The sequence below is a fragment of the Populus euphratica genome, unplaced genomic scaffold, assembly GCF_000495115.2.
Source record: "Populus euphratica unplaced genomic scaffold, PopEup_1.0 scaffold12.1, whole genome shotgun sequence".
NCBI classification, from domain to species: Eukaryota; Viridiplantae; Streptophyta; class Magnoliopsida; order Malpighiales; family Salicaceae; genus Populus; species Populus euphratica.
In genome coordinates, this window is record NW_011499858.1 from 1,102,861 (window position 1) to 1,115,402 (window position 12,542).

At 31.6% G+C, this 12,542-nt stretch overlaps 2 protein-coding genes and 1 non-coding gene across 3 annotated transcripts in view; 2 read left to right on the plus strand and 1 right to left on the minus strand.

The window, feature by feature from the left end:
* The first annotated feature begins 1,171 nt into the window (after window positions 1-1,171).
* On the plus strand, window positions 1,172-5,592 carry LOC105123942 (porphobilinogen deaminase, chloroplastic-like). Its single transcript, XM_011023735.1, has 5 exons — window positions 1,172-1,628; window positions 3,378-3,783; window positions 4,529-4,735; window positions 4,971-5,148; window positions 5,244-5,592. Exons 1-5 carry the CDS (start codon window positions 1,252-1,254, stop codon window positions 5,354-5,356), a joined length of 1,281 nt encoding a protein of 426 aa, XP_011022037.1. The 5' UTR covers window positions 1,172-1,251; the 3' UTR covers window positions 5,357-5,592.
* A 447-nt stretch (window positions 5,593-6,039) lies between these two features.
* TRNAE-CUC (transfer RNA glutamic acid (anticodon CUC)) lies at window positions 6,040-6,112 on the plus strand. Its single transcript has one exon. It is a non-coding gene; the product is annotated as a tRNA-Glu (tRNA).
* A 669-nt stretch (window positions 6,113-6,781) lies between these two features.
* LOC105123941 (serine carboxypeptidase-like 34) overlaps window positions 6,782-12,542 on the minus strand; it is a 13,139-nt gene continuing 7,378 nt past the window's right edge. The window contains exons 4-12 of the mRNA XM_011023734.1: window positions 12,259-12,366; window positions 12,049-12,144; window positions 11,864-11,956; window positions 11,697-11,785; window positions 8,365-8,658; window positions 8,132-8,268; window positions 7,896-7,988; window positions 7,192-7,297; window positions 6,782-7,045 (exon numbers count right to left, since the gene is read on the minus strand). Coding sequence (XP_011022036.1) covers window positions 6,896-7,045; window positions 7,192-7,297; window positions 7,896-7,988; window positions 8,132-8,268; window positions 8,365-8,658; window positions 11,697-11,785; window positions 11,864-11,956; window positions 12,049-12,144; window positions 12,259-12,366 — 1,166 coding nt within the window. The 3' untranslated portion in view covers window positions 6,782-6,895. The remainder of the gene's footprint in view (window positions 7,046-7,191; window positions 7,298-7,895; window positions 7,989-8,131; window positions 8,269-8,364; window positions 8,659-11,696; window positions 11,786-11,863; window positions 11,957-12,048; window positions 12,145-12,258; window positions 12,367-12,542) is intronic.

Sequence of the window (12,542 nt, forward strand, 5' to 3'; positions counted from 1 at the left end):
AAATACAAAGTCATTTTTTCCACATCAATCCTTCTAATTATTTAATCATTTTCTTTCTCTTTTCATTAAAAAATTATCTTTCAATTTATCAACCCATGAAGTATTTTTTAAAACTAACTTCTACATTTTTTTAAAAAGAATTACTTTCACAACAATTGTTTAGATAATAATTTGCCCTATTTTTTAAACAAATTCCAAAATCAACCCAAATAGTTAATGCTCATTTGAAATTGTGCTTTTATTTTCATAAAAAATTCCAAGTTCATTATTAAACAAAAAAAGCTAAAATTGATTAATAATAATGAAATTAACCAAGAGTGAAAATTGATTATAGAAAATAAAAAAAAACCATTGTAATAAAAGTCCGCACAAGCAATTAAAAGATTTAGTTTTATTTAGAAATTAAACAACATAAACTGATATTTAAAGAATATGTTAAGATTCATGTTATTATTTGGAAGGAAAAACATAAAAAATTAAAATTTAATTTGTATTAGAATCCATCACTTAATCACTGTATCTAATATAAATAGCATGTATAAAATTAAATTTAAATATTTATATAAAACTTTAATATTATACCAATATAAATAGATTATTTAGAAAAAATGGTTAGCTCTCTATATATAATGTTTTTGCATCTTTCATGCAATTTATTTTTTTCTTTTTCCATCTACTACTTTATTTACAAGTTTTTTTTTGTTACATTCCATTTTACTTTCTTTTGATTTTTACTTTTTTATTCATTTTATTTAATAGGATCTAAAACAATAGACATTCTTTTATATGCTTTCGTTTAAAATTAATTTGTAAAAGAAAAAAATAACATAATTAATCAGAAAATCATTAATTATTAATCTTTTGGAAGGTGGAGATTTCTGATTACTTAATCATTAGTTAACATATACTTTACTTAATATGTAATTATTAAGCTTCTCATTAAACTTATAAATTATAATAACCATTCATATCATTTAATAAATTTGTTTTATTAAATTTATCTTTAGATATTAGAATATGATAATAAATAGATTTTTTTATATATTATCATCTTGATTTTTAAAGGATCGAATTAGAGGTTTAGAACATCTCCTAAAAGAATTTCGAGTTATAAATGTTTTTTTACTAAAAAAAAATCACAAGTAATTTCTGGTTGCGAGCACCGGAAGGTGGAGAAGAAGAGGAAGAAAAGGTCAATGAACGGTGGGACCCAACATCGTAAAGAACCGGATAAAAGCATGTAACCCCAATATGCTATCCAATTCCAAGCCAGATCCGTCAGCAGGCAGTCAAGCAGGGGACTCATCTACTTCTACCGAACCCCAACACATCACAGTTCAATCAGACTACAAAACCATCCCTCCCTTCAAAGCTAATCATAACTCTCTGTCCCTCTCTTCAATGGGGACTCTCTCTTCTCTTTGTACAAGTCAAGCTCTAATGACCCGTCCATCAAGTCCAGCCATTTTTTGCACTGGCGGGTCTGTTTCTTTCACTGGGTTTTCTCTAAAGACTCAAGCTTTTTTCAGAAAGAAACAGACTTTGAGGTTTGTGAAGGCTTCTGTTGCTGTTGAACAGCAAGCCCAGGAAGCTAAACTTGCTCTCATTAGAATTGGCACCAGAGGAAGGTACTGAAAGTTTTTTTTTTTGTAAACTTTGAATTGTGGGTTTTGTTTTGTTTTTGTTTGATAATGTTGGTATTATTTCTTATTAATTGTTTGATTTTTTTAGTGTTTGATTGAAATTAGGTTCTCTTTATTTGGTAGATTTAAGGTTGCTCTTTGCTGGTCTATTTGCTTCAACAGATTGTTGGGATGCTCTGCAAATTGCAAGCAGTGATCCTTGAAGTGGAAGTTCTGTTTGAATTGGCTGTTGTGGTTTTGAGTTTTTTGAGTCGGTAAAAGAGATTTAGCTGACTTTAGTTGATCAATTCAATAACTGCTGCGGTTTGTATTGACTTTGACTTCAATTTTTTTCTTCTAGATTGACATCTGTTTGTGAAAAGTGGTTTTGATTTGTCTCAATTTTATTCATTTCATTAGTTACTGGTGTTGTTTTTGTTCGTGAATCTTTGTATGTTCTGGTTTCAGTAATCCGAAAGCTTCTACTTAATTGCAATCAATTTTGTCATAAAATGATACACTTGATGTCATTTTGTGTTTAGATATAGGTAGATGCTGGAGCTTGATATGCTCATCGAATGGGAAATTGACGCATATTGAAAACATACGAGAAAGACAAGAATACAAAATCTTCAAAAGAAATGATCACACAAAAACCCTAATCATAGTATTCTGTCGTGTTAAGAGGCTTGCAACTCCTTAAATAAATTAAAAAACCAAGCTAAACAAAATAGGAAACCTGAAAGAAAAAGGAAAATTCCTAAACAAGAAAAATAAAATTATTAAACATATTATTTAATTTTCTAAATTAAATAGAAAAAAATAACAAGAAAATGGAAAAATAATTGTCCTTAAAAGCCTCCTGCATCAGTTTCCCTGGGTTGAAAAACACTTGTCTCGTCTTTGTGGATGTTCTATCAAGGCTCTTCAACCTTTTTTTTTCCTTCACTTCGGGTGTATAATAGTTTTATACAACATTTTCAATCGCTTCATCTTAAAATTTATATAAAATACAACAATTCACAAATTATTTCACTTTCATTTGCTTATAGAGTAATAAATTGCAAACCTTAAACTTGTTTCATTAACATGTGTTATATCAAAATAACTCTTGAACAAATCTACATTTATGATAATCTTAAACTTGAAATCAAATTTTTCAATATAATTTGATTTAATAATTTTATTGTTGAGCATCTTCCATGTTTTCTTTGCACTCAAACTCTAAATTATCAATAAGAACATCATTAATGATATCATCATTACTATTACTGTCATTGCATATGATATCATTGTCAACATAATCATCATCAAGTGAAACATCATAATTGGTGCTAATCCACATCTACCTCATCATTAGATCACCAAAATCTCCTTAATATTTATCGTAATCAAGAAGTTGTCTCCTCTTCTTATGCTTTTGAAACAGGTTCTCAAAATTAGTCATGAATTCATGATCACTCTCCTAATGATCCCTTTGGCTGCTCACTTCTGCCAATTGACGAGTTTATTCTGCAATTTAACCCTGCATGTTTTCTTTCACCATTTCCTCAATGTCTCATTTCAATATTGTAATTTATCTTTGCATGTCTTATATCATTAGTTTCTGAATATCAGGTTATGAATGTCTCTTTCTTGAGGGAGAGTCCCATCTTCCCCTCTTATATGAACACATTCTATTTTGTGCCATCTCTTCTAGCCAGATATTTTCTTATGTTGTTTTGCTTGTTGATTTTCTTTTCACATGTTTGACAGCCCACTTGCACTTGCTCAAGCTCATGAGACACGGGACAAACTCATGGCTTCACATGCAGAGCTAGCTGAAGATGGAGCTATCCAAATTGTGATAATAAAGACAACGGGAGATAAGATACTAAGTCAACCACTTGCAGACATAGGTGGAAAGGGACTGTTCACAAAAGAAATAGATGAGGCACTGATAAATGGTGACATTGACATTGCTGTCCACTCAATGAAAGATGTTCCTACATATTTACCAGAGATGACCATCCTCCCCTGTAACCTTCCGCGTGAGGATGTTAGAGATGCATTTATTTCAATGAGTGCAACTTCGCTAGCAGATCTTCCTGCTGGTAGCATTGTTGGTACTGCTTCCCTCAGAAGAAAGTCACAAATACTCCACAGATATCCATCGCTCAGTGTAAGTTTATTGAACCACTTGTTTTGAATTAGTTCTCCCAGGAAAATGATATTAAATTGTCCTGACACTCATACATGAAAGTTAAAAAGTACTCTTCTAAAAGTTATTGTTCCTGTTAATTTAGTATGGCCGACATTTGTAGGCGTAACTTAAAGTGCAATCTTGCTTTTAAAACCATTCCATTGAAGAGGTAGATCCATGATGTGTGAATTGCACAAGGTAGAACTTAAGTTGTATCATTCACACCCAATCAAGATATTTTAATTTGAGGTCTGATGGTGACTATGAGTCTAAGCAGCGAGTTCCAACTGCATTGGAGACTGATCATGAAAACAAGCACTAACCTTTGTATAGGAGTAATTTTGAGAAGGAAAGAGAAAATGCTATTTGAGGGTCCGTTTGAAGTAAAAAAACCACTGCTATCGACAGTAAATCTTCTTTCTGTGTTTGAATTCAAGAGAGAGAAGTACATTGGGATTTATGAAAATTTATTTTAAATGAAATATTTTGTCTTTTGTGGCAATGCTAAGTTGTTTCATGAAAGAAAGGTCAATCTTTGATGGTTTTGCGTTTTAGAAAAGCAAGCATTCTGAGGCAGTTGCTGTCATCATTTAAGATTTTTAGCTCTCTTAAGCTTGTTGAGTTACCTTTATTGAGCTTACTTTCAGGGTTCTCTAGCATTTCTTGATCATTGACATCTTTTTGTTGCTTTTAATTTATCTTTTTGGATGATTTTGTTTTGTAGGTGGAAGAAAATTTTAGGGGCAATGTTCAGACAAGGCTGAGAAAACTTAATGAAGGAGTTGTAAAGGCAACACTATTGGCATTAGCTGGGCTTAAACGCCTAAATATGACGGAAAATGTAACTTCTATTCTTCCAATCGATAACATGCTTCCTGCAGTTGCCCAAGGTGCAATTGGAATTGCCTGTCGAGACAGTGATGACAAAATGGTGTGTTATGCTCTGTGTACCTCATCTAAGCTTTGAATACATGGAATAGTTGATCCAAAATCTGCATATCCACTTCAACTGCTGTAGGATAATATTAATAACAGAACCTGGAGACTTTATTGTATGTATTGTCAGCCCTTGAAATGGTTGGTAGATGGCCATTCAGTTGTGGGTTTTGCAGGCTAATCACTAGGCTTCTTAACACTTATCCTGTTCATCTGTTTACTGTGTGCAGGCTAATTATTTGGCTTCTTTGAACCACGAGGAAACAAGACTAGCAGTTGCATGTGAGAGGGCCTTTCTTGAGACCTTAGATGGGTCCTGCCGCACTCCTATTGCTGGATATGCTAGAAGAGATGAAAATGGTGATTGCATATTTAAAGGGTTGGTTGCTTCTCCTGATGGAACTCGCGGTATGATATTACAATGAACAATGAGTATGCCCAGTTTCATGTAGCTTCTGTCCTTTATGATAATGAAACTTTTTCTCCTCCTCTCTGTATTTCAGTACTCAAGACTTCTAGAAAGGGTCCGTATGCTTTTGATGATATGATTGCAATGGGAAAGGATGCTGGACAGGAACTACTTTCACAGGCAGGTCCTGGATTCTTTGATCGATGAGGAGCTCAGTAATAGTATAACCAAGAACAAAAGCAAAACCAAGGCTTTACGTTCCAGTTTTAGGGCAAGCACTAAACCTTTTTAATGTTCACATTCTTTTAAGTAATTGCCTGTTCTAACATTAAGGTTTGGTTGTTTGAGTACTGTAAAGTAGATGAGTCTGTCGTACCGCTGACGCCAGAAGGTGACGCTGCTGTATCTTCAGAATTAATAGAATTCGAAATTTTTGGTGCTCTCATCACTTCCAACCATACTATGCTTTTCTTTCGTTTTCTCCCGCTTAATCTGCAGCGTGCAAAAGTGCTGTGCTTCTGAAAACTCTCACAGTTCACCAATCCATAAATAGGAGAATAAGGGAGGAGGTGAGCCCAGATAAGCATCAAAGGTCATATAAAGTTTAAATATTCAAGTATGGAATCCTTCTTGAATTCATTGTTTCTCCATTTCCCGCTGCTTGGTAGCCAAAGTAAAAACCATTAACAAACACACACACATATAATTTAATGCAATGAATCATTACAATTGTGATTTTACATGATATTGTAATTATAAAAATTCCGTAACCACATAAAGGTATGCGATTGACCACAATATCACATAATACATTACATTCAATTTAATGCAGGTGAGAATATTTTATATCATTGTTCTATATTGAGGTATTGGGGGCAGTTCCCACAACATCCGTTGTAGTCTAGTTGGTCAGGATACTCGGCTCTCACCCGAGAGACCCGGGTTCAAGTCCCGGCAACGGAATAATGGTTTTGGCTCTCCCATCCTCTCTTTCGCTCATTTATTTATTTTCGTTACTTTGTATTTTATTTCTAGCGAAGCAAAACAAAGACAGTCAAATATACTGCCATCTTATGAGAATTGAATATGTATGATTTATTTCTAAGATAATATTATTTATTATTTTATAATCAGATATATTTTGATTTGTACATCTTGAAGATATATAAAAAAAAACATTGCGTTAATTATTATTAGCTGCCTTGATCCTTAATTCTTTTTTGTTTGAGTTTGTTATTCTATTTTTTTTAAAATAATTAGATAACTAGTTATTTGGTTTGCTTAAATTTCTGTCATTATAATAATTAAAAAATCAGGCATAATTTATTTTACTTTAAAAATAATTTTTAATTTATTTTTGATTTAAAACACTTATAAAAAACTGTACTGCCAAAAAAATTAACCTGAAACAAAAAATTAACTTGAATTTAAATTTATTTCTTGATGAACTTTAAATGTAAAATAACATTTAATATAATTTTTTTTTTATAAAATAAAACCATTTAATATAAATATTATTTTTTTTGGTGGAATCTTGTGAAAAATTAATTTCAAAGTCAAGGATAGGTGTTAAATGGGCTGGTATGTGATATGAATTTTAGGGTAATTTCTTAAAGGGAATTTCGATCAACATTTTCAGCATTAAACTCTTTTCCTTCATCTGAAGGAGAAGAAGGATGTGGTAATAATTATAATTGCACTACCAGTCCAAATAGGCAAGAAAGCAAGAAGAAGATGGAGATTCTACTAAAAGGCTTCAGACGACAATTTCTTATTTTCCAAGAAGCGCTTAATGAAGGCAAGGGACTGTTTAGGCTTAAACGTTGGTACTTGGTGGCCAGCCCCTCTAATGGTGACAAAAGTTAGCCCATCGTACACAATTGTCCACCCTGCAACCTACAAGATCCCATATTCAGAGCTCCACAGCAATTTATAGCATGATTTAATTTCATGGAAGAAAAAAGAGAGATCATTAGAACTTGATTTCATTCATTAATCTAATAATTAACTATCAGTAATCTCAAGAGATTAGCGATAATTACCTGTTTTCCATGGTACCATGGAGTCCATTCTTCAATAGTGTTCAATCCTAGCTTGTTTAATGTGTATCTAGTTGCAGTCACCGGAATTCTACCATCGGTATCTCCGCTGAAATGAATATAATTAGTATATCCAATTAGATAAGGCTAATACATTTGTGTGTGAAATAACCATATCAACTAAAAAATTTAAATTTTAAGGATATAATTTGTACAATTTTTTAACATATATTTTTTTATTTTTTTGAGTGAAAACTAATAAATCTTTTAGATTTAAAATTTATAATAACTCCTACTATTTTATATTTTATTTATCAAATAGAATAAAATGACGAGATTTAAATTTATAAAAGTGTTAATAAAACTCTAATATTATATCAAATAATTATGTTATTTTAAAAAATTAAATTTTTAGATAAAATTTTAAAATATAATTATATCTACTTTAAATTTACTCAAATCAGTCTTGTATTTCTGACAAATGACAATTTGAAATTCTTTGTCAAATCTGTCACCGCATGTTATTAATTAGCATTAGCACTCATCAAAATGTTCGGTTAGTCAGCAATTTAGATTAGAGCGGCTGAGTTAATTCTATGAAACTAAGACTACAAATTACTTGGATGAAATTACAAAGTAATGGATATGATTTTTGGACATGGTATTTATTTTCATAAAGAGGTTGCAGGTATATAATATGATTTTACCTGTAGACCCATATGCGAATTCCCCCAGCAATAAGTTTCTTGATTATGGGAAGAATTGATTGTGGTGCATCACTCCAAAATGTGATATTGTCACTGAAAATTAAAAAGAAAAAGAAAATCATATAGAAGATAAATAAAGTCACAAACTCACAATATCTATAGATACCTCCATGTTATATATATTGGCTACCTGCAGTGAGAGAGAGAGAGAGAGAGAGATGCAAAGATGGTATTACCTGCAGTGAGTCCATGGATAGGGAATTTTGGTTACATTAGCATGGAGGGCTGCCTGAACGGCTGGCCTATTCATATAAATCTCAGTGTAGTCTGAGGCACAAGGGTCATAGCCAGCAGGTCTCTTGTGCCAGTCTGCCTGCTCAGAAGAGAAGAAAGTTGCAATCTCATGAACCATAAACGAATCAGAGAAGAAGTAGTGCAATGAATTCAGTAACGTGCAATCAGAAATTACAAATTTGGATAACAATTGAGGAGCCATGTTGCCATGAATAACCGGTCTGTCTCTGGCTTCGCTGAAGTTACTGTTGATGCATCTAGGGCTGTATAAGCTGTACATGTCAATAATTCTATAAACACCAAAGTACTGATGGAGGGCATTTTTGCAATCATGGGATGGATGCTTCTCACTGAAATTGCATTTTTTCTTAACATCATGGTACAGACGGTCGGATATTACAGCATGATCCCACGCATAATCTATCATCCCCTTTTGATCTGTTTCATCATCCAATAATGCATTGCCTATCTGCAAAATTCATGGTATATATGTGATTAACGAGACCTCTATTTTTGCACAAACTTGAACAAAGGATAGCGTTGAAAGCATCTCCTAGCCAGGCCCCCGCACAAGAATTTTTTTTTTTTAATTTTTTTTTAATAAGATAGATAATGTATCATCTGTTCCAATTATTTAAAAAAACAATTAATGCTTTGTATGTTAGGCTTAAAATCCAGCTATTAATATGCGCTCTTTTTTTACTCAATAATCTATTTTTAACCTATTTTTAATTCAAAATATCTAGGAAACACTCTAGTAACCTTATTAAATCAATTAATAGCTTTTAAAACACACAAAAAAAAAACTGGTCCAAAACCAGAAATCAACCCAAAAATCTTTCCTAATTTAGATATGTTTTTTAGGTGTTTTCAATGTAAAAAACACTCAATCATAATCCCTGATTCAGATATGTTTTTTAGGTTTTTTTAATGTAAAAAACACCTAATCATAACCTCCGTCGTTATATGAAACTATTTGACACATAGAACAATCATTTGGTGGTTGAAATTATCACTAACGATATTTTTTTCTCTCTACACTGAATTTGATGACTTCCTCTCCCTCATCCAACTAAACAAGAATTGAAAAATGATGAAAATAAAGTTTGGTACCAAAATGAAATTTATGAAAAGTACAGGGACTAGTAACCTAATATCTCAAAAAAGATAACCTAATATCTCAAAAAAGATAAGGGATTAAAATGAGCTTATGCAACAAACTTAAAAAATGCCCCACTATATCTTCCCTATTCACTTCAGTCCCATGTCTTTCAATTTAACCATCCCTCCTTAAACAATATGCAATTAGCAGCTAATTTGAGTTTAAAAGAACAAAATAAAAGTTTGAGGATCAAACTGAAAATAAAAAAAACACTGCTCCAATTCACTGTATTTTGTGAGATAGTGAACAAAAAATACAAAGGCGAATCTCTTTTATTATATTGTATAATGTTCCATTTTTATCTTATATCAAATATGCATAAAATACTACATGATCTAGAAGTCCATGATTTTTTTTATTCAAGATTGAAACTTAATGTTGCGACCAAATAAAGTAAAAAAATATTATCCAAACTCAAGGTCAGTTGAATCAACATGTCTAAAAACATGAACCCATTTCATTTTCAACCTTAATTTAATACTCTTATTAATTTATTATCCTACGCTTTGACATAGGTCAAACTAATTTATTAAAATACAAAAAAAAAAATGTTAAGAGCATGAAGAATTTTTTGCTATGTTAATAAATGAATCTTGAAATCTCATAACTTATTTGCCTAACTCGAGTTTTCAACTAAATCACACGGGAGTTAGCCCAAATTAAATTAATTAATTTCATAGGTCCAAAAACAATCTTGGTGACTGGTGAAAACAATTCTTGGCTTAAAAAAATACAAAATGATATTTTTTTCTTAGAAAAACGTTATTGAGACAATAATAGATTGAATCGATCCTAGTCCCTAATGACCTATGTCATAGACTCCAACTTTTTTTTTATATATAAAATATTTGTAATTGTATGATCACAAAATTTAGCAACAACCTAAAAATAAAAACTTATTTGAGACAATGATAACTTTATAGAAAGCAAATAAAAATTATATATTTTATTTCTCAACCAATCTAATATTGAAGGATAAAATCAAGAAAAAAAATTAAAAACAATAAAAGAACCAAAAACATATTTAGCTAGTTAGTAAACTCGTTAAATTTATGAATTGAGTGACCTAGGCTAGCACGTCAAACTTGTGAATTGAGTTATGGATTCTAATGAGATTATAAATTTTTTTTTTCAAAGCTATTTTTTTCTTAACTATATGATAACAAAAATAAAAGATCGTAAAATCAAATACTAACCCAATATTAAGATATTAAAAAATTAATTAAAAAAATCAAATTTGTTATGTCTGCGAATCAGGTCAACCAACCAAATCTTTGAACATATCCATGAAATTTATAAATTTTAATTAATGGCTTTTCTCTATTTTTTTTTACAATATAAAAAAAAATAAACAATGCATTGTCCCGAAGGTGAAACCCAGTCATGTGGGTCTTAATGTTTTTGGTAAGATAATGAGGTAGACACCCCAAATCAATTTTAAAAAAAATTGACGACACATCGTCCAAAATCCCTAATTCCAACCATTATGGTATTTGAAAAATCAGGATGATTGATTTTTTTTTCTTTTAAAAACTTATTTTCAAGCTAAAACACCTAGAAAACACTTTAGTAACCTTGTTAAACCCACTCTTAACCACTGAAAGCACATAAAAATTGCTTTAAAACCCAAAATCAACCCATTTCTTTCCAAGTTCAAATTTGTTTTTAGATATTTTCAAGATAAAAAAAAATACCTAAGTCAAACTTCCTTTATCATATGAAACCACTTGGAACAAAAATCTACTGTTTTGTTGATCGAGATCATAGGAATGATATCTTTCTTTCTCTAAGTTGGAATCCAACTATTTTCTCTCTCCTCTAACCTAATAAGGACTAAAGTATGATAAAAATAAAATTTAGCACTAAAATTAGTTTTTTTAGAATTAGAGGGATTGATTACTTAATAGATAAAAAAGATGAATAACTCAAATGTACTTTTCAAATAAAATTGAAAGGCATTATCTATTTTATCTATATTTTTCTCTACAGTCTCTTATTTTATTTTATTTTATTATCTCTTAAAAAAAATGCAATTGGATGCTAATTCAATCGTCTCTTAAAAAAATCATTGTTATAATCCATGGAGATCCATCTGGGCAATAAAAACACCACGCCATTTAGGTTTTCTTGTAATTATAATATGACATGCTCAAAGTGAACCTGGTCAATTGGTTCAAACCATCACAGAATAGTGGTTAGTCTTAGAAGTGGGGTCCAGGATACCAACCGAAGGTTAGTTTTAGAAGTGGGGTCCTTGGTCTCATGAAGAAAGTCTAATTAAAAATTTCTTATTTCCGAAGACATGCAATGATTAGTAGAAATGGAATGGATTGTTGAAAACTCACAATAAAGCCCTTTAAGTTTATGTGATCTTTCTCGGAAACTTTCTTGTTGCCGTCATAGATTACCTCGGCAAGCTGTGGAACATAGTGCCCTGAGAAAAAGAAAATATACGAATCTTGAGTCGATCACCATCATAAGAGGAATTAGACAGTGAGTTGTGAATCAGCACCTGCATAACTCTCTCCAGAAATGTAGAACTCATGGGACTTGAACTGCGGGAATCTTTGGAACCATCTCACAAGAAATATGTATGAATCTTGAGCTAATCATCAATATTACAATAAACTGGTTAATTAACATCAGAAAATCTTGATGAATTTTACCTTAAAAAAGAAAAACACAGAAATGCATTACCTGTAACCGTGTCACCAAGCTCTTTAAGATCACTGGTGGTATTGGAGTAGGAAAATCCAACCCCAACAGGAGATTCCAGAAACAACAGATTGGCCACTGATTGATGTTACGGCCCAATTAACATGAATGATTGAGCACAAAAACACATAATTAAGTGCCAAATAGGAGTTAAGTAACTGTCTGGGAAGCTGAAATGCCAGGTGTACCTACCATTATTCCATGTGTGAGGATTGAACTGTAGCTCTTGTCCACCTCTCTTAGGAAAGAAAGGACCTAACTCCTCTGCCTCTCCATAGCCAATGGACGAGCACCCTGGCCCTGATTTATAACATACGCATGTGCTCATTAATTACGCCATTTGTTTTCACACTCTTTTTTCTACGAGAAATCTTTTTCGTCATAATTGGAGCCAAGAAAATGTAATGCTTAATTAAAAATGTCCAGAAAACGGGACTTCTCCTCCATGCTTTCTTCCAAAGTGATAGCGCCCCCCC

What these genes read in the sequence shown, in the direction of transcription:
- LOC105123942 (XM_011023735.1), top strand. Translation starts at nt 1,252, where the DNA reads ATGCTATCCAATTCCAAGCCAGATCCGTCAGCAGGCAGTCAAGCAGGG. An exon ending in AGAATTGGCACCAGAGGAAG is followed by an intron (nt 1,629 to 3,377) that starts GTACTGAAAGTT and finishes CATGTTTGACAG; the next exon opens with CCCACTTGCACTTGCTCAAG. An exon ending in GAGACAGTGATGACAAAATG is followed by an intron (nt 4,736 to 4,970) that starts GTGTGTTATGCT and finishes TACTGTGTGCAG; the next exon opens with GCTAATTATTTGGCTTCTTT.